Here is a 19,967-nt window from a genome sequence, read left to right as displayed (position 1 = left end):
CTTAAACCACAAGCAATGGCACAATTTTGGGCATCAGTGCAGATGGAACAGGTAGTGTGTGTGTGCGTGTGTGTGTGTTGTGTAAGGTCTTCCTGTAAATTTTGAAACTTCAGTACACCAGGGTTAGTTATTCCCTCAGCTCAAAGGTCTAGTCTTAAGTCTAGCTAAAGATTGCAACCCAGTATCTTGAACAACTCTACATTTTAGGGCTCATATCTTTTCTAACATATACAATATTCTGGTACACAGTATTTTAATTGTATTTTATTGTCGGGATAATATATAGAGGGGTTACAGTTACAGTTCGTCGGGAAGTAGGTGCATTACTTCTCACGTTTTTGTCCCCCTTTCCCTCTCCCCACCCCCTCCCGGGTACACACTATTTTTGTTTTTATCTAACAGTAAAGTACTTTTCAGAGCTTGTGTTTCGTATTTCAGTTCAGCTTAGAGAACACACATCGCCATCAAGGAGATGCATCCTGCTGTGTGTACTGAGCTGGAGATACAACTTGATAGTGGGACTCACTGGGAATATTTCTGTTTGCATAGCCGGTCAGCACAGGGACAAAGGAGAATTGTCCCAGAGCCAATACAGAAATATTTCGGAGTTTCTAATTTCATGAGAGTCCCTTCCCCAACCACCCCCAGAAGACTACTCAATAATGCATCTGAATGGCCCTTTTCAGGGTTTTGTTGTTCACTGTATCCATCCTCCAACATTTCTTAAGAGGCCTGGTCAAAAAAGAAAAACACAACTACACCAAAGAATATTTGGATAAAGATGTCTGGCTCTTCAGCTGAAGAGAGTGGAAATCTAGTCAGCTGGAATGAATGGCCCGGACTCGGAATCCAGCTTCCAAATCTCACTGGTTGAACCAAAGGAGAATGTTAAGCCCCGCTTCACAAAGTTGAGAGAAAATTAAAAGCGACTTAGGGGCCCTCAGGATTAAACTCGGGAGAGCTCAGCCTCTACCCACCGCTGGTCTTACACTAGCAGGCTGCACGCCTCTTCCTCGCCGTCGGCTAACGTGTGCGCACCCCTTCCCTCCCCTGCTCCTCCCCTCATTTTAATCTCTCCGCCGAAACTGGCTCCACCAGATCGCAGCCACACCCCGGGTGCAGGCCAGCACCCGCTCGGATTCCCACCCACCGCCCCGCCCCTCCCCCCAGTCCGCTGAGTCTTTCCGGTCCCCGCCGGGGGGGGCGTTTCCCAGCGGGAAGCCCCGCCCACGGCCACGCCCGCCGGCTGCAGTCACGTGACCGCGCGGCGTATTCCCCCCGCCCCCAGTCTCCGACTCACGTGATAGCGCCTAGGGAGAAAACGCCTGACCCCAGCCCCTGGCCTTGCCCTCTGCAGTTTTGGCTCCCTGCGGCTGGGCCTTTCGCCCTTCCGGGGTCCTGCGCGTCTCTCCGCCGCGTCCCGGGGTTTTCCCCGGTGACTTGTCCGCCATGCGCCTCCTGCCCCTGCCTCTAGGTGGGCCGCGGGGGGTCGGCCCCCGCCACCTGTCGGTCTGGGGAGCCGTCCTGCGGCTGGCACTGCTGCTGAGCGGCTGCCTAGGGGGATCCGGGGTGGCGGCCGGCTCCCGGAGGCCCAACGTGGTGCTGGTGCTCACCGACGACCAGGACCAAGTGCTCGGCGGCATGGTAACTCTTTTATTTCTGCCCCGCCCCTCCGTCTCCCCGGCTGACTCCCAGCCTCCCTGCACCTTCCCCACCTACCCTCGTTCCCACCCCCCCCCCCCGGGCCGCCCCGACCCGGCTCCGGTCCGTGTGGCCTTCACGTAGGGGGTCTGTTTGGGCCTCAGTACTGTAGGCTCGGGGTTGATTCATTCACGTGCCGGTCCAGCTGGACCTTACTGCTCTGGAGTTTGCATTCAAGCTCAGGGTAAACATGTGGACGCCGTGGCAGGACCCACTGAGCCCACGGAGAGCAGGTGCTGGGGAGGGCACACCGGCCCGGATTGGTTATCTTGCAAGGGTGGGGAACTTTTTTTTTTTTCTGCCAAGGACCACACTTGGATATCTAGTGATAAGTAGATAGTTATCATAGTGATAACTATGGGCTATGCAAAATGATCAATTACAGGCACATGGGCCACGGGCAGCCCAGGAGAAGCCTTCCAGTGCCTCTCCTATTATGTACCAAATGATTTCCCTGGTCTTCTACTCAGGTCTGCTGCTCCCCACCTCTGCACGATCCAGTCCAGCCTCCTTTCTAAAAAACCTAGGCCACCTCTGCGTTTGTGCCTGGGTACAACGTCTGCGCCTATAAAATAAGTGCTGAAATGAGCTGATCTCCAATAGTTCACGGTGTTTTGCTCCACGAGAATCAAGGACAGTGAACTAACCTTATAGAACAGGGAAGCATTACATACTGTCAGCCCTCATTTTTTAGGTCTTAGGGCTCTTGTCACGAGACTTTTATTCTTGTTCGGAGTTCATTTCGCTCTAGTATCTAGTATCTTTAAGTTCTGGAATTTATGATTTAAGAATATCCACTCCAGACACTTGACAGAGGCCCCCAGAAGCCAGTTCAAGGCAGTGCACCCACTAACTCTTGACTCTGGTTCCAGCTTTCCTCACGAATTCCGCCCCCCCCCCCGTTTTTTTTTTTTAAACAAATGTTCAATTATTTTCCGCTTTCAGTTCCCTTTTCTTGATTTCAACTCAATGCTGAAGCATTTAGGAAGGAGGTTCCTAACTTTTCCTGTGTGGTAACACCTTAGCTCCACAAACTTGTGGTTCCAACCCACTGAATGAGTTGTGAAATCATTTACAAGAGTAGCTACCAACATTTTTGTTTTCCTGTGGAATAGAAAAGAATGGAATGATCTATATGGTACTCATGTCCACATATATATATTTCTGGGTTGTGAAACAAAATATGCTCTAAACCCAGTGCACTGAACAGTAGGAGCCTTTCCCCACTTATAGTTGACATGCTGCATTTGAACTCCACACTTCTTTCTTTCACATATACTTCTTCAGTAGTTTCTTTCAGCTATGTTGATACCAGAAGCCTTGATTTAGTTTCCTTCTTAGGTTTTGCTTCAGTTTTTCTACCATTCCAATTGCTGTACTTGTGTTCTTGCTCATGGAACCTTTTTTTCTTTGTAATTTGTGTTCTTGAGGAATGTTTTGGTTGTGAAGAACAGACTATCTTTTCTGGTGATGAATGCCCTTAATAAAAGGTTAAGCTTAATTACCCCTGTTGACAATGAAATTCATTTTTTGAATATAAGATGTTCAAGTTTGTTGGGTTTCCTTTTTTATTGACCATAGCTCTTATCTGTATATATCTAAGGTCTTTTTAAATTTTAATACTATTTTTTAAATCTATAGGAGGTTCTTTTTTCAAATAGATATTTGTCCTGGCCAGAGGAGTTGGAGGGGAAGAACAAATTAAAATATAATGCTTCCAATTCTTTAGAGAATTCTGACTTCTTCCATCTTTTTTCAGAATATCCTACCAGTGATTGTGAGACTCAAGGAGGGAGAGCTAAGACCATCATGATTAGAGAACCTTTTAGAGCCAGGTGGAATGTGAGGTGTTTGGACTCGTGCTGCTGTTTTTATAGGAGTCCTCTGCCGTACATATTAACACTAAAAGTTAGAGATCGTTAAGCAACTTGGCCAAGGTTCCTATAGCTATTAAGTGCAAAGCTTAGATTTCTTCTGTTCCCCTTTTCCCATGCTTTTCTCCTGTTCCAGAACACTGGTAACCCCGACCTGTCAGATCTCAGCTCATCCACAACAGCATAGTCAGAGAGTCTTCAGGTGACATTCTAGAATGTCAGTGGAGTCACTGTCCCTCCTTTAGTTTGTACATGAACTCTACATAGTATCTTCATTTTTGTGAAAAGAGATTTCTCTGACCTAAAAAAAAAATTATCAGTGCCCCTGTTGGCAAAATAAGCAGTAATGAACATCCCATATTAACCCAGGTCAAGAAGTTGTAGCACTTCTGGAGTTCTGGTTTACTGTAGAATTTAGTTATTTTTATTTTGGGAGTAATGGGTTGCATTCTAGGCTGATGCTTTGCCACTTAGGCTACTCCGTTAGTCTTACATTTTGCTGGTTATTTTGAAGATGGTGGCTAGTGAACTTTTCTCATCTCAAATTGCAATCCTCAGATCTCAGCCTCCTTAGTAGCTGGGATTATAGGTGTGAGCCACCAGTGCCAGCTAAGATTCATTATTAGCATATAGTTGTGCAGATGTGGGGGGAAACGTCTTCATTGTGACATTTCCATACATGTATAGTATATCTCATTAACGTCTTCCCCCTCTATTACTTTCTCTTATCTCTCCCCCCCATTAAAGCAATTCTAACTGATTTCAATGTTTTGCTTTCCTATAGGGGTAAAAAGTACTTTGTATCTATCATCTTCGATACAGTCTTTTATTTATTTTTAAATTTTGTTGTCGGGATAATGTATAGAGGGGTTACAGTTACATTTGTCAGGTAGTAGATGCATTACTTCTCACACATTGATACCCCTTCTCATGTTTTTGTCCCCGTTTCCCTCTCCCACCCTCTCCCAATCATCTTGTTTTCCCCCTTTCCCTTCCCTATTTCAAATAAGTAAATGTGATACAATCTTTTGTATATTCATATCAGCTTTAACATTTCACTGTATCTTGTTTCACTTTCCCCAGGGAACTGTTCTTTTTTGTTTTAAAAACAACTTTTTTTTTTTTTTTTTGACCAGTCCTGGGCTTGAGCTCAGGGCCTGAGTACTGTCCTTGGACTTTGTCAAGGCTAGAACTCTACCACTTGAGCCTCAGCCCCACTTCCAGCTTTTTTCTATGTATGTGGTACCAAGGAATTGAACCCGGGTCTTTGTGCATGCTAGGCAAGCACTCTACCACTAGGCCAAACTCCCAGCCCCTTAAAAACAATTTTTATTTAAATATAACTATGGTACATTGGGCACACTATCCCTCACAGAAGCACAGATTACTTTTTAAAAAAAAACAACAACAAATCATTCACTGTGACCTTTAAATAAAACCTCAAGGAATCCAGAGAAAGAGCCGTCAGGAAATGTTGAGGAAGAATAAATGCATGATGTCATTGCTTTTCTTAAAACTAAATGATCTGCTTTTCTTAAAACAAAGTGATCGCCGTTATAAAAGACAAACTGACCATAGAACATCAGAAATGTCCAAACTATTTCAGAGCAGGGAAATAATTGACTCCTTAAATAGTTTTCATGGAAGAGATTTTGCTTGGGATAAGTAAAGTAACATGTCTGCTCATGTGAGAGTTAAGTGAGCTTCACCTGACCAGCCACTGTCAGTTCAGATTAGCACAACCATACACATTTTCACTGTGCTCTGTTCTCTTACTTCAGACTTAAAAGCACAGATTATGGAAATCGCGTGTCCTACAGTTACTAATAGAAATTTCATAGGCTAAAGTGGAAAATTCCTGTGCAGCCCCACATCGCTGTCTGACTACATTCTTACATTCTTATCTGTTCTTACCTCTCTTTCCCCTTTACCTGTTGGGCTGCTTCTACCACACTGAGTTGTCTTCTGTTCCTCACAAATGACTCCTTCCTGTGGCAGCTGTTGTGCTGCCTGGAAGGGTCCTCTCCTGGATGTTTGCCTCACCAGGCCCTCATTGTGGGGCTTGTAGCAGCAAGCCCCTCTCCTCTTCCCTCTAGTAATGTCACCTTATCCTGGTCTGTTCTTGTCTTAGCATTTTTCACTCTCTGAGAGAGTTAGTTGATCCTGTTATTTATTTAGATCATAAGAGCAGAACCTTATATGTTTATGTCCACCATTGGCTAGATCAATGCCTGGTGGGCATTAAATGTAAACATCTACACACGGTAGAGACTTATTATAAGCCAAATATTGTCCAGTGATTTAGCATACTTAACCAGACAAGTTGATGACTACATTACTTCCAATCCATTCAGGATTTCTCCATCTGTGACTCTTCTCCCCACATACTTCACATTTTCATTCCCCTTCTTTTAGTCCTCAGAACTTAGATTCCTTGTCAAGCCAGTGTTTTATTCTTCCCACTGTTCTATTCCTGAGGACAGCCACTCCCAGTAAGGTTTGGAGGAGAGCTGGTGACATGGCTTCTGGAGGTTAGCATGGATCTTCGATAGTCTACTGAGTCTTAGGATCTACTCATGAAATGTTCCAAGCTTGTCTTGAATAAGTTAGAATTCTTGGCCCTTTGAATTTGTGAGTTCCTTAGATTTTTCTACTATCCATTAATCAGTAAGGAAAATGTCATTTATACATTGTTGAAAATGAATCTTGTTAGCCAAGACTGACATTTGGAATGTCACTCTTTAGGGAATTACTATGCAAGCTATACTTAAGACTGCATGCAATATGCTCTTAAGTTATCAGCTGCCTTACAACACAATCGTTTCAACATTTTTGCTACCTAGATACTTACATTTAAGTGTCTACCTGCTTTTATCTTCACCCTAGGATGAAGCTAATTGTTCTGTGTAGATATCAGAATCACAGATAAAAAGCAAGGATATAAAGTAGTTTCTGAGTAGCCTTCTGCTTGGTAGAGGTCTGTGCATACCTGTGTGTGTCTGCCAGCCATCCAATTTGCTACCACAAAGAGGTAATGATTTATCTGGTGTAAGAGGCATTGAGCTGGTAGTCCCAAGAGCACCTGTGGGCTCCACCATTGAGTATCCGAGACTGGAGGCAGTCTCTGAAATTGAGGGCCTTATCCGGCTTTTTAAGTCTTAAGTGTTGTCTTCTGAGAGTGTTAATGCATCTTTCATATCACTTCCTGCACCCTGCTTCTAGAGATAAATTCATGGAGATAGGACAGCTGTCTACCATTGGACTAGTGACCAGTAAGAAAAGGGCACCAAAATTTCATTATGTTGAAATCAACATCCATAGAACAGTACTGTCAGCTGTACAATTCCTTTTCTGCTAGCACTATGAACCCTAACCTCTGCATAAATAGTCAAACTTGGCTATTGCCTCATGTCAAATAAAGCTGACTATTTGGGAAATAAAGTGGTTAAGATGTAGCAATCTCTGAATGCAGTCTCTGTTTTAGAATCTCAGAAGAAATGATTTAATGGGTAATTTACTTGTTTTACAGACACCACTGAAGAAAACCAAGGCCCTCATTGGAGAGATGGGGATGACTTTCTCCAATGCTGTAAGTTTTGAAATTGCTTCAATCTTATTAATCTCTGTGCTCATATTCTAAGATGTTCTCTCTAAGAGTCCAGTATAATGTGTATGTGCTTTTTTCCCTAGTTAAATTTCTTATCTGAAGGAATTACTTTATTATGTGGTGTATATTATTTTGGAATTTCTACCCACAAAACATATAATTGTTGCAACTTTGCGGGGGGAAAGGAGAGGGATTTTTTTATCCCACTCCTGAGACTGGAACTCTGAGCCCAGAGTCTGCCCCTGGGCTCCTTTGCTCAAGACTAGCACTCTACCACTTGAGCCACAGCACCAATTGTGACTTTTTCTGTGATTAGCTAGAGGCAAGAGTCTTACAGATTCTCCTGCCCAGGCTGGCTTTAAACTGTGATCCTCAGATCTCAGCCTCCTGAGTAGCTAGGATTATAGGTATGAGCTACCTGCACTGGCTGGATAATTCTTTTATGTGTGTGTGTGGGGGGGGGGGGGTCATGGGCATTGCCCCTGAGCTCTTTAGCTGAAAGCTGCTGCCCTACCCTTGAGCCAAGCCCCACTTCCCATTTTCTAAAGGTTAATTGGAGTCTCAGGTCCTTTTGTGCCTGGGCTGGTTTTGAACCTTGATCCTCAGAACTCAAGTCTCCTAGGTAGCTAGGATTACAGGCATGAGCCACCACACCCTTTCCCATTTCTCCACTTCCTACAACTTTTTTTTGTTTGAACTCAGGCCCTGGACACTGTCCCTGAGTTTTTTTTACTCAAGACTAGTGTTCTATCACTTTGAGCCACAATGCTACTTCAGGTTTTCTGGTGGTTAATTGAAGATATGAGGGTCACAGATTTTTCTGCCTGAGCTGCCTTCAAATTGCAATGCCCAGATCTCAGCCTCCTGAGTAGCTAGGTTTACAGGTGCCAGCCAACAGTGCCCTGATACTAAAAAAATTTTTTTTTGCCAGTCCTAGGCTTGAACTCAGGGCCTGAGCATTGTCCTTGGCCTTTCTTCAAGGCTAGTGCTCTACCACTTGAACCTCACCACCACTTCCGGCTTTTTTTTTTAATGTATGTGGTACCGAGGAATCGAACCCGGGTCTTGGTGTATGCTTGGCAAGCATTCTACCACTAGGCCAAATTCCCAGCTCCTCCTAAAACAATTTTAATTGGTTCCATCATACTGTTTCATACATGGAAACAACTTGGACCATATTCATCCTCTTTCACCCATTTGCACCATCCACTCCCCAACAGATCCTGTTCCTGTTTCTCTGCACCCAGTCTCCCCTCACGACAGCTTTCATTGAGCTTCTTTATGCTGTTTTCATACGTAGTTGCAATGTATTCCAAATTATTCACCCACTATCTTTTTACCTTGCCCATTCTCCTCCTAAGAGGTCCTGTGGATTTTTTTTTTTTGCCAGTCCTGGGCTTGAGCTCAGGGCCTGAGCACTGTCCTTGGACTTTCTCAAGGCTAGAGCTCTACCACTTGAGCCTCAGCACCACTTCTGGCTTTTTTCTATGTATGTGGTACCGAGGAATCGAACCCAGGTCTTCATGCATGCTAGGCAAGCACGTTAACCACTAGGCCAAACTCCCGGCCCCGAGGTCCTGTGGATTTATGTCTATGTTTGTGTAAATATGTATACATTATATATATATGTATGCATACAGCTGCATACATACATGCCCATGAATATATATCTTTTAGATCTAGTTTCCACATAGGAATGAAAAACAGAGGAAGGACTGCATAACCAGATACAGTAAAAAATGTGAAACTGGACGTACAAGTCAAATAAAACAAAATGGGAGAGAATTAAAAGTTGCCAATTTAGAAATTATAGAAATGAATTATAGAAGTGAACACTTTTTTTCCCCCCAGTCTTGGGGCTTGAATGGGCCTGGGTGCTGTCCCTGTGGCTAGGCTAGAGCTCAACCACTTGAGTCATAGTGCCACTCCCAGCTTTCCCTGAGTACTTTATTGGAGTCTCACAGACTTTCTTACTAGGGGTAGCTTCTAACTGTGATCCTCAGACCTCAGGCTCCTGAGTAGCTAGGATTATAGGCATGGGCCACCAGTACCTGGTTTGAAGATAAACTTAGTAAAATTAAGAGGAACCAGGCGCCCATAGGACCAGATCCTGGTGTTCTTAGGTGGTCAAGAGGCTAAAAGGATTGGGGTTTAAGCAGAAAAATCCAAGAGATTTCATCTCTAGAAAATAATCAGCCACAAAAGCTGTGCTGGCTGAAAGGGTAGAGATCCAGTGAGACCCAGTACCAACAATCATACATATATATATATATATATATATATACATACATACATATATATATGTATGTATGTATATATATGCATATATGCATATATATATGCATATATATGTATATACATATATATGTATATACATATATATGCATATATATACATATACATACATACATACATATATATATATATATATATATATATATATATATATATATATATAATGGTAGGTGCTGCTGTTCACACAGTTAATCCTAGCTACTCACCAGGCTGAGATGTGAAGATTGTGGCTTGAAGACAGCCTGGGCAGGAAAGTCCATGAGATTATTATCTCTAATTACCCACTGCCCACCCCTCCCCCAAAACAAAGCTGGATCTGGACATGTGGTTGGATAGATAAAGAGATAAGAGTAGAAATGGGAAGTATTTGTAATTGACTAAATTCATCTGTTACTCAAATCTCATGTTAACAAGAAGCTAGCAACCCAGGGCCAGGAGTTTTAGCCTAGTGATAGAGTGCCTGTCTAGAATACACAAAGGCCTGGGTTCCATTCCTCAGTACCATATACACAGAAAAAGCTGGAAGTGGTGCTGTTCCTCAAGTGATAGAACACTACCCTTGAGAAAGTCCAAGGACAATGCTCAGTCCTGGGTTCAAGCCCCAGAACTGGAGGGGTTGGGGGAAGAAACCATACATCATTACTATAAAAAATACCAATCTAGGGGCCAGGAGTTTGGCCAAGTGGTGGAGTGCTTGCCTAGCATGCATGAAGACCCGGGCTCTATTCCTTGGTACCACATACATAGAAAAAAGTCAGAAATGGTGCTAAGGCTCAAGTGGTAGAGTTCTAGCCTTGAGAAAGTCCAAGGACAGTGTTCAGGCCCTGAGCTCAAGCCTAGGACTGGCCAAAAAAAAAAAAATATATATCCATCCACATGTCCAGGTCGAGTTTTGTTTTGGGGGGGAGTGGTAATTAGAGATAATAATTTCATGTGTGTGTGTGTGTGTGTGTGTGTGTGTGTGTGTGTGTGTGTGTGTTTGTATATACACACACACACACACATACACACACCAATCTAAGCTGGGCGCTGGTGGCTCATGCCTGTAATCCTAGCTACTTCAGAGGCTGAGATCTGAGGATTGTGGTTCAAAGCTAGTACTGGCATAAAAGTCCATGAGACTTTTATCTCCAATTAAACTGCCAGAAAACTGGAAGTGCCACCGTGGCTCAAGTGGTAGAGCTCTAGCCTTGAGATGAAGAACTCAGGGACAACATCCAGGCCCAGAGTTCAAGTCCTACAACCAACCAAAAAAAAAAAACCCCAACCAGTCTGGACTAGGCCTGTGGCTCAGCTGTGGCTCAGTGGTATTTTGTGTGCCATGCTTAGCATATGCAGATGCGCACAGCCCTGACTATAACCATTAGCATCAAAAAAGCCAAAACTAAAACCAAACCCAACTTGAAGGCCAGCAAGAGAGGTCCATACTAGATTCTTTTGAAGGACCTATTATTTGAAACATACTGTGAGTGTGTTTGAAACATACTGTGAGTGTGTACCTGAATGTCATTCCTTCCCTGTATTAATTCATGCAAAGTTGTTGGGAGATATGGACAGGTTATTACTGGTAGAGTGGAGAAGGCTCTAGAGATCAGCCTAACTTATACTTCTCACTTAGGTTAGACTCAAGGCAGTCTTCAGATTACACCTTGATCCTACATGCTGTGTTCCTGACATAAGTTTTGTTTTGTTTTGTTTTTGGTAGATGAGGTTAGAATTATTGTTACCTCTTCAGAAAGAAACCAGCTGAGAGAGAAACTTAGTTACTTGATTGATCTGCTTTTCTGTCTTCTCTGTGTGATTTAATACTATTCTGAAGTATGTCATATGTGAAGCCAACATACTCTAGAAGAAATTTAAGGCCATGAGCTAGCTTAGAGTGTTGCACAACTTCCTTTGTCCTCTTTAGAAATGATGAGACATCCATCTTTCTTGTATAATTTTTTTGTTCCTTCTGTTCCCTTGTAGTATGTGCCAAGTGCTCTTTGCTGCCCCAGCAGAGCCAGTATCCTGACAGGGAAGTATCCACACAATCACCACGTTGTCAACAACACTTTGGAAGGAAACTGCAGTAGCATTTCTTGGCAGAAGATCCAAGAGCCAAATACTTTCCCAGCAATTCTCAAATCAATGTGTGGTTATCAAACCTTCTTTGCAGGAAAATATTTAAATGAGGTATGTTGAATGATCTGTTCCTTGTGTGAATTAGTGTAATTCTTAAGTACTTTTTCATTACTATCAATTCAAGTCATAGTCATGGAGCTGTGTGTGTGTGTGTGTGTGTGTGTGTGTGTGTGTGTAATATATAATACAATGTATGCAATGTTATGTATTTGTTTAATTATATGTTATATAATTATATAAGTAAATTTGCCCATTTAAATTTGTTATCCTATTTACTGATCTGGAGGCTGAGGTATTCTTCCTATTCCCATCAGTACTTATTTAAAAATTGCCCTAAGACTACTATAGTCTGCTTCCCCTTTTTCTCAAGAATGCTGTCATGTGCCATGCTGTCAGAGTATCTTTAGTTCTTCTTCCCCTTTATCAGGAGCCAAGGATCCTCTTAGACTTTTCCCTCCGATTTCTTAGAATTATTTGTGTATTATAACAGCTTCATGTTCAAGTCATTTTCTAAATTGAATAGTTAAGAGTAGACTTTGGAGAGATAATGATAAAGGAAAAGAGCCTGGAGCCTGGGGCAGTCAGGTGGCTTCTAGGCCCAGCTTCAGTGGTAATTCACTGTGACCTTTCCATGTCAGTTCTCGTGGTCCCCAGTCCACCAAATTGGCCTTGGCTTTTAGTCAAAGTATATTTGGGTCTGTTTGGAGTTAGCTCTTAAAGTTAGACTGGGCGTGCAGGATGAAGAGGTACATTTTTCCTCTTAAAATGGTTACTATAAAGGTGGTTTGCTGAGGGGTTACCATTTCATGAAGTTGTGCATATTCGTACACACTTTGCCTGCGGTTGCTAGAGGTCTTAATATCAGATCTGAATTTTCCATTAATTTTCCCTTCTCCCAATACTCAATGGGATCTGTTTACCTTCTAGGCTTGAAGGAAGGTGAGTCAATTTGAGACAATCATAAAAAGTAGAAGACAATCATAAAAAGTAGGAGGTGTGGCTCCTAAAGGGAACTCAGGCTGCTTTGCATATTAAAGATCATCTGATGTACATGGAGAAGTAGGAGAGACATTTTAAAGTACCGAGACAGAGACAGTTCGTAGGGGTTAAATTCTGTCTTAGGTGATCAGTGCGCCACTAAGTTGAGATAAAGAGGGCCATTCTGTGGTCTCTTCACGTACTCATCTCATCAGATAAGTGCCGCTCCAAAGTAGATTTCATCAGACCAAGTGAGGTAATAGACTGATAACTCATGGTGGGATTCTTTTGGCAGTTATTAGCCACAAGGTCAGTTGGCATATTCTGTCTGTGCCATTAGAGCTCAGTCCTCACTCTACGAATGGGACTGTCAGATAGGCCACACAGACTGTTGCTGTAGTGGGCCAGAGCCTTTGCAGGCTATGTAGATCCATTGCAACTGTGCGCCATTGCCACTTGAACAGGAGAGCAGCCACAGTTGCCATGTGAGTGAGTCTGGCTATACTCAAATAAATCTTTATTGCCACTGAAAGTTGTGTAACTGTCACATTTCACAAAGTATTTATCTTTTGACTGATCTTGTTCATGTAAATAGTTAAAATCCTTCTCAGCCCTTCCGAAACAATTAGCAAGACAGAGGTAGCCCACTGGCCATAGTTTACCAACTCCTGCTTCAGTAAAGTTCCTTGAGCAACAAGCTCTTTATTCTATAAGAAGTCTATATGTGTTGAGCATCTGTTATATTTCAGACATTAGCCTAAAAGTACCAAGTTTCTGTTTCCAGTTAGGCTTAAAGAGTTTAATATCCTGCTTGTCTGTCTTTTCAGTATGGAGCTCCAGATGCAGGTGGACTAGAGCATATTCCCCTGGGCTGGAGCTACTGGTATGCTTTGGTGAGTAATTATTGAAACAGGTGACAACTAGACACAGCCCAAATGCAAAATAGGTATAACTCTAATTCAGTACCAATAGAGACAAAAACCCTTGTTTTTGTTCTTGCTTTCTATTGAGTTTCCCTTTCCTTTCTGGGAAATTATTCTTGCATTATAGTGGGGTTAGCATTGTAGTTGACTGTTCTTCTTATGCACTTTTCCTTTTTTTCCATATATTTTTTATTGTAATTAATAGACAGGTTACATTATATTCACCAGATAGAAGGTGCATTATTTCACATACATTGATACCCTTTCTCATGTTGCGCTTTTCCTTTTTTTGTGTGCTGGAAATCATCCTGAGTGTCTTGGATAGGCTAGACAAGCATACCATTGAGCTATATCCATAGTTCCTGGTTTTCTGAGACAAATCTTACTTTGTAGTTTAGGCTAATCTTGACCTTAACTACATAGCCCAGGCCGGCCTTGAACTCCATTTTCCTTTTTTAGTCTCATAAGTGCTGGGATTACAGGAATGGACCACCATGTTTGGTCAGTGGTGGCATTTAAACTAGGGACAAATTTTTGAGACTTTGCTAGCATCAAAGACCCTTTTCAGAAAATCCTATTTAATATTGACTTGAGTAGTTGCTCTATTTTAAAAAAAACAATTTATCCCTTGTCGGGAGCAAGAGTGGAATCAAACTGTACTTTGATTTGCATCAGATAATTGCTTGATTGTCTTATTGTTTTTTGGCCTTCTCCTGTTCAATTGATCTGAGATTTACCATATGAATGTAACCCCCAACAGTTCCCTGATTAACCATCTGGATGTAACACCTGGCGGTGCCCTGGTCTCAAGAAGGGATATAAACTTTGAGTTGAGAATAAATGGGGCGCTGCAGTTTTTGCCTGGGCTGCAGACCTCCCGGACCCGATGTGTTTGTCTCTCTTCTAATTTTTCCAGTCCCTGCCCCCTATTTCAGGAACCCCAATTTGCTGCCAGTAGGCCCCGGCAATCCCTATTTTAACAGAATATAGGTTAGCCCAGTACAGACTATACTGTATGCTGACCATATAACAAACTTTATTTTCCTCTTTTAAATAGGAAAAGAATTCTAAATACTATAATTACACCCTCTCTGTCAATGGGCGGGCCCGTAAGCATGGAGAAAACTATAGCGTGGACTACCTGACGGATGTTCTGGTGAGTGGCTGGTGCTCTGGCCTTGCAGGTTGGCCTCTCATGTGACTGAAGGCTCTGCCTAGCAAACCTCTGGTCTTCCTCCTTTGTGTTGATAATATAAACACATAAAGACTTGTTTATCTGCTGAAGAATATTTTCAGCCAATAAAAACTATACAGGGTACGTTAGAATGGCAGCTTCATGAGCCTGTGTGAGTAGAGGCACAGGAATATGGGAGTTCTATGGACAGTGTGTGTGTGTGTGTGTGTGTGTGTGTGTGTGTGTGTGTGTGTGTGTGTACGTACATACATACGTGTAAATCACTGAAGGCAAGTGAATTTGAGAACTTCTTGCCTCTAATGGAAACACTCCATTTATTCACCAAATAATTCAGCATCTGAGATAGCAGGTGTTCAGGAATAAATCAGCAGAGGTAATTCTCATGGGAGGAGGCTTGGAACCTTGGTCCTCAAATCTCAGCCTCCTGAATAGCTAGGATTATAGGCATGAGTCACCAGCAACTACCTCTTTTTACTTTTTTTTTTTTTTTGCCAGTCTTGGGGCTTGAACTCAGGGCCTGGGCACTGTCTTTGAGTTTTCTCAAAGTTAGCACTCTACCATTTGAGCCACAGTACCACGTCCAGCTTTTTTTTTGTATGTGGTACTAAGGAATTGAACCCAGGGCTTTGTGCACGCGAGGCAAGCACTACCATTAGGCCACACTCCCTGCCCTCTTTTTACATTTTTTTAATTGTATTTTATTGTCAGGGTAATGTATAGAGGGGTTACAGTTACATTTGTTAGGTAATGGGTACACTACTTCTCAAACCTTGATAGCCCTTCTCATGTTTTTGTCCCCTTCCCCTCCCCTAACCCCATCCCAATAATCTTGTTTTCACTTTTCCCTTCCCTATTTCAAATAAATAAGTGTATATACAGTATACCAGGTAACAAAGTCAGATACAGTATAAACATGAGATAAACCATAAGGGGGAAAAAAAGGGAAAAAAAGTAACTTCACATAGTACCATCAAGAATAACAATCACAAAGATAAACCTCTTGTTTCCATATCCTACAGTTCATTGCATTTAAGGCATAAAGTATGTATACTGTAAGCTTCATTAATGTAAGTTAATACTAAAATGGCCAAATCACTATTTCTTTTTGTTTGCATGAACAAAAATGTGTAGATTATGTAAGTCAAAGTCTCAATTGCTATCTTATGTACTAAGTCTTTTCTAAGCATTGCCCAAACCAAATGTATTATTCCAACAATATTCTTTTTTTTTTTTTTTTGTGGGTCATAGGGTTTGAACTTGGCCTGGGCACTGCCCCTGAGCTCTTCAGCTCAAGGCTGCCTCCCTACCCTTGAGCCAAGCCACACTTCCAGTTTTCTAGAGGTTAATTGGAGATAAGAGTCTCAGGTCCTTTTATGTGCCTGGGCTGACTTTGAACCTTGATCCTCAGATCTCAGCCTCTTGAGTAGCTGGGATTACAGGTGTGAGCCACTGTGCCCGGCTTCCAGCCATATTCTTGCATGTGATTGTGAAAGAGGAGCACACGTTAGGATTAGCAGCTAGTGTGATCCTCTGCCCACAAGAAGTCATTTATCTATTAATGATTCAATTTTGGGTTGGGTAAGGTGACCTGTCTTTGTATCTGTCAGGCTAATGTCTCCTTGGAGTTCCTGGACTACAAGTCTAACTCTGAGCCATTCTTCATGATGATCTCCACTCCAGCACCTCATTCGCCTTGGACAGCAGCACCTCAATACCAGAAAACTTTCCAGAATGTCTTTGCCCCAAGAAATAAGAACTTCAACATCCATGGAACGGTAGGCTACCGCAGCCCTTAAATAAAGGTATACTGAGGATCCTGAGCTTTTGTGGTACACTGCTTAGGAAGCCTTCAAGCACACAAATGGTTTTTCCCTAAGGGAAAGCCTTCCCGAGAAAGTAGCATTTGGAAAAAATCAGTGTATATTATGCAGTGGAAATTTCATGTGATTTTTTTCATGTGTAACAAGTATTATAGTTTGATCAAATTCACTCTCTGTATTCTTTCTTCTCCACTTCCCTAATTTTTGGTTGTACTGGGTTTGTACTTCAAAGCCTCACCCTTGCTACACTGAGGCTCTATCACTTGAGCTGTTTCACAGAACTGTTTTAAACTGCAGTCCTCAGATCTTAGCTTCCTGAGTAGCTAGGATTACAGTTATAAGCCACAAGTACCCAGCTCTGGGTTTATTTGTTTTTTAAATAGGCTCTTGGGAATTTTTTCTGCCTGAGATGCCCTTAAACCACAATCCTTCTACTCTTAGCCTCCTAAATACCTAGATTATGAGCATAAGTACCCAGCCTTCTCCACTTTTTAATGCAGTAGTCTATTTTCATATGTGTATATGTAGTTGGAAGGCAGCTACACTGAGTATTATACTAACACCCACATGTTCAATCAGGTATAGTAATATTGTTCCTTTTCTAATATGACAGAGCATAAACTTGCTTCAGAGGAAGAGGTAAAGCTCCTGCCACATACCTAGTGAGCAGATGGAAAGTCCTGAATCCAGCATTGTCCCTTAGGCTCTCCTGATAGCCACTGGGCTCCCCCTGGTAGAAGGACTGTCCCTGAGAACTGAGCTGGACCCATAGCAACCTTGCTCAATGACTCAGTGTTCCAAAGGTATAGGTAGATGTGGGTGTTACAGTACAATGTGCTTGGGAAGGGAAGCTGAATAGAAAAATGAGCCAGTACAGGGGACACTAAAGCCATAACAACCCAGATATTTGCCTGTGTGCAAGTCAGCATTCCTCTCTAAGTTTTAAACTCCAAGTGCAAATCTAAATAGTTCTTACTTAAATTGAAAGCCATATTTTTAACAACCATGACTGTTCATAACAGTCTAGATGAGTATTTCCCAAGCTATGTCTCTCAAAGCATATTTTAGTTAGTAGGTTACACTTCCTTTCATATGGGGTATAGTTCATTTCCTGGTTCAATGGCAGGTCTCCACTGCCACTGTCTGTCACCCAGAAAGCACACTTGTCAGGTAGAATTATATTGTAGAATGAGCCATAAAGTCAAACCCAGTGCTGTTTTTCTCAAGGAGATGTGGAAGGAGTTTAACTTCATTTTTTTCTACCTAAAGTACATCTTGATTCTCTATGTAACTGAAGTAAGGAGTCAAGTATATAGAAACATCTGGCACACTGTCTGCCATGCTTTAAGTGTGGGCTTGTTACAGATGATTTTGAAGCTGAGAGAACAGGTTTTAAACTAGAAGGCAGAGCAGTTTTTAATCTGAGATCCAAAAGAACTTAGTGGAAGTTACTATGATCAGTAAGTTCAGAGACTTTGGGTTAAATAAATCACTCTACTGTAGGACTTCTCAAAATATGTGTGGTCTGATGTGAATGTCCACCAAGATTTTTTTTTTTTTTTTTGGTGGGTCATGGGGCTTAAACTCAGCGAGGGTGCTGTTCCTGAGCTCTTCAGCTCAAGGCTACCACTGTACCCCTGAGCCTGGGTGTTGTCCCTGAGCTCTTCAGTTCAAGGGTACCATCCCACCCTTGAGGCAAGCCCCACTTCCCATTTTTCTAGAGGTTAATTGGAGATAAGAGTCCCAGGTCCTTTTGTGCCCGGGCTGGCCTTGAACCTTGATCCTCAGCCTCCTGAGTAGCTAGGATTACAGGCGTGAGCCACCATGCCCAGCTCAAGAAGATATTTTATATAGCATTTCTCAAACATTAACTAAAGAATACTAAGGAATATAATTTGGAAAATACTAGCTTTGTATTTTATGACTAAACAAGGAAGAATTAAAAGTATAGGGGAGTGTTTTCTTTGTTGTTGTTGTGGTTGTTAAAAATGTGACTTTTGTCTCCATAGGAATAATCCTCAGGTTTGGACTTGAAGCCTTAGGAACTTGCTATGGTAGCTACTGGTTTCCCAGTGGCATTACTAAAGCCTCTATTAACACTGCAGCAAAAGGCATTTTCCAGTTCAGGAGATGGCTGGAAGCTAATAGGAGTTGGTTTCTTAGGTCCTAGAAAGTCTGATATTACTTGAAGAGATTCCATTTCTGTTTTGCTAACGTAAGAAATCTTTTCTTCTATCTACTTGTATGATTATGTTGACTTGGCATTAACAACTTTTTTGTCTTTTTTACTTTTAGAACAAGCATTGGTTAATTAGACAAGCCAAGACTCCAATGACTAATTCTTCAATACAGTTTTTAGATAACGCCTTTAGGAAAAGGTAAGAACTGTAAAAGGTTGTTTTAAGGACGGGAGGCTATAGAAGGTTACCTCTGAAATAAACCCAAGGGGAGAAGTTGGTGGGAGAGATACTTTGTTGGGCAATGGCTATCTCAGAAGCAGCTATACCTTTACATTCTGCTGTATGAAAGGGGCCTTGGACCCTAGGAATACAAAAAACAAAAAATGTTTTTAGTTAGAAATTATTTTAAAAAAATACATATTACAAACTTGAACCATTTAGTTCAATTTTGTTCCCATGTTTTTAAAGAAAGGGTTACTGAGAAATCAGCTCAGCTAGGGTACAGAGTATTTACTTTTGTGTTTGGAATTTTTAAGAAATGCAAAATAGAATTCATGACTTCCTTTTAGGGTGTATTTAGCATACACCAGAGGTCAGCAAGCTTTTCTATAGGATTAAATAAAAAGTAAATGTTGTAAGATTTCCGGTTGTGCATTCTGTCACAAATTACTCAGCTCACTGATATAGTAGGAAAGCAACCCTAGGCAGTATGTAAATGACACATTGAAACTTCATAAAACACAAAGTAGACAAGCTCTGGCTGGTGGCCGTGGTGTGCCTAGGCTGCTTACATTGCTAAACACATATTTGAGTTAGTCTGGAGTAACCTGCACCACAGTGGCAGCCTTCTCTTCTGATTATCTCTACTCATTAACAGTGGCTGTAAAAAAAGTTTTGTTTTTCTTTTTTCTTTTACCAGTCCTGGGGCTTAAACTCAGAGCCTGGGCACTTTCCCTCAGCCTCTTTGTACTCAAGGCTAGCACTCTACCACTTAAGCCACAGCACCACATCTGGTTTTATCTGAGTAGTTTATTGGGAAAAGGCTCATAGACTTTCCTGCCTGGGCTGGCTTCAAATCGTGATCCTCAGATCTCAGCCTCCTGAGTAGCTAGGATTATAAGCCACTAGTACTTGGCTATAAATCTTTAACTAGTTACTAAAAACATTAAAAAAAAATTTTTAATCTCTGTTGTTTCTTAGGCAACAGTTCACTTCAGAACGAACTGATTAGGTTTTGGAATTTTCTAACCTGTCTTGTATAGTCACAGTC

The 19,967-nt window shown here is 42.0% G+C and overlaps 1 protein-coding gene across 1 annotated transcript in view; it reads left to right on the top strand.

Moving 5' to 3' along the window:
* The first annotated feature begins 1,303 nt into the window (after window positions 1–1,303).
* Window positions 1,304–19,967, top strand: part of Gns (glucosamine (N-acetyl)-6-sulfatase) — a 30,805-nt gene continuing 12,141 nt past the window's right edge. Inside the window, exons 1-7 of the mRNA XM_090327997.1 lie at window positions 1,304–1,644; window positions 7,105–7,164; window positions 11,446–11,652; window positions 13,407–13,472; window positions 14,560–14,658; window positions 16,305–16,472; window positions 18,813–18,895. Coding sequence (XP_090184123.1) covers window positions 1,450–1,644; window positions 7,105–7,164; window positions 11,446–11,652; window positions 13,407–13,472; window positions 14,560–14,658; window positions 16,305–16,472; window positions 18,813–18,895 — 878 coding nt within the window. The 5' untranslated portion in view covers window positions 1,304–1,449. The remainder of the gene's footprint in view (window positions 1,645–7,104; window positions 7,165–11,445; window positions 11,653–13,406; window positions 13,473–14,559; window positions 14,659–16,304; window positions 16,473–18,812; window positions 18,896–19,967) is intronic.

The sequence above is a fragment of the Megascapheus bottae genome, chromosome 2 (genome assembly GCF_031878675.1).
Source record: "Megascapheus bottae isolate mThoBot1 chromosome 2, mThoBot2.hap1, whole genome shotgun sequence".
In the NCBI taxonomy this organism is placed as follows: domain Eukaryota; kingdom Metazoa; phylum Chordata; class Mammalia; order Rodentia; family Geomyidae; genus Megascapheus; species Megascapheus bottae.
The sequence above is the reverse complement of the archived record's forward strand: the minus strand, read 5'-3'. Positions and strand labels throughout refer to the sequence as shown.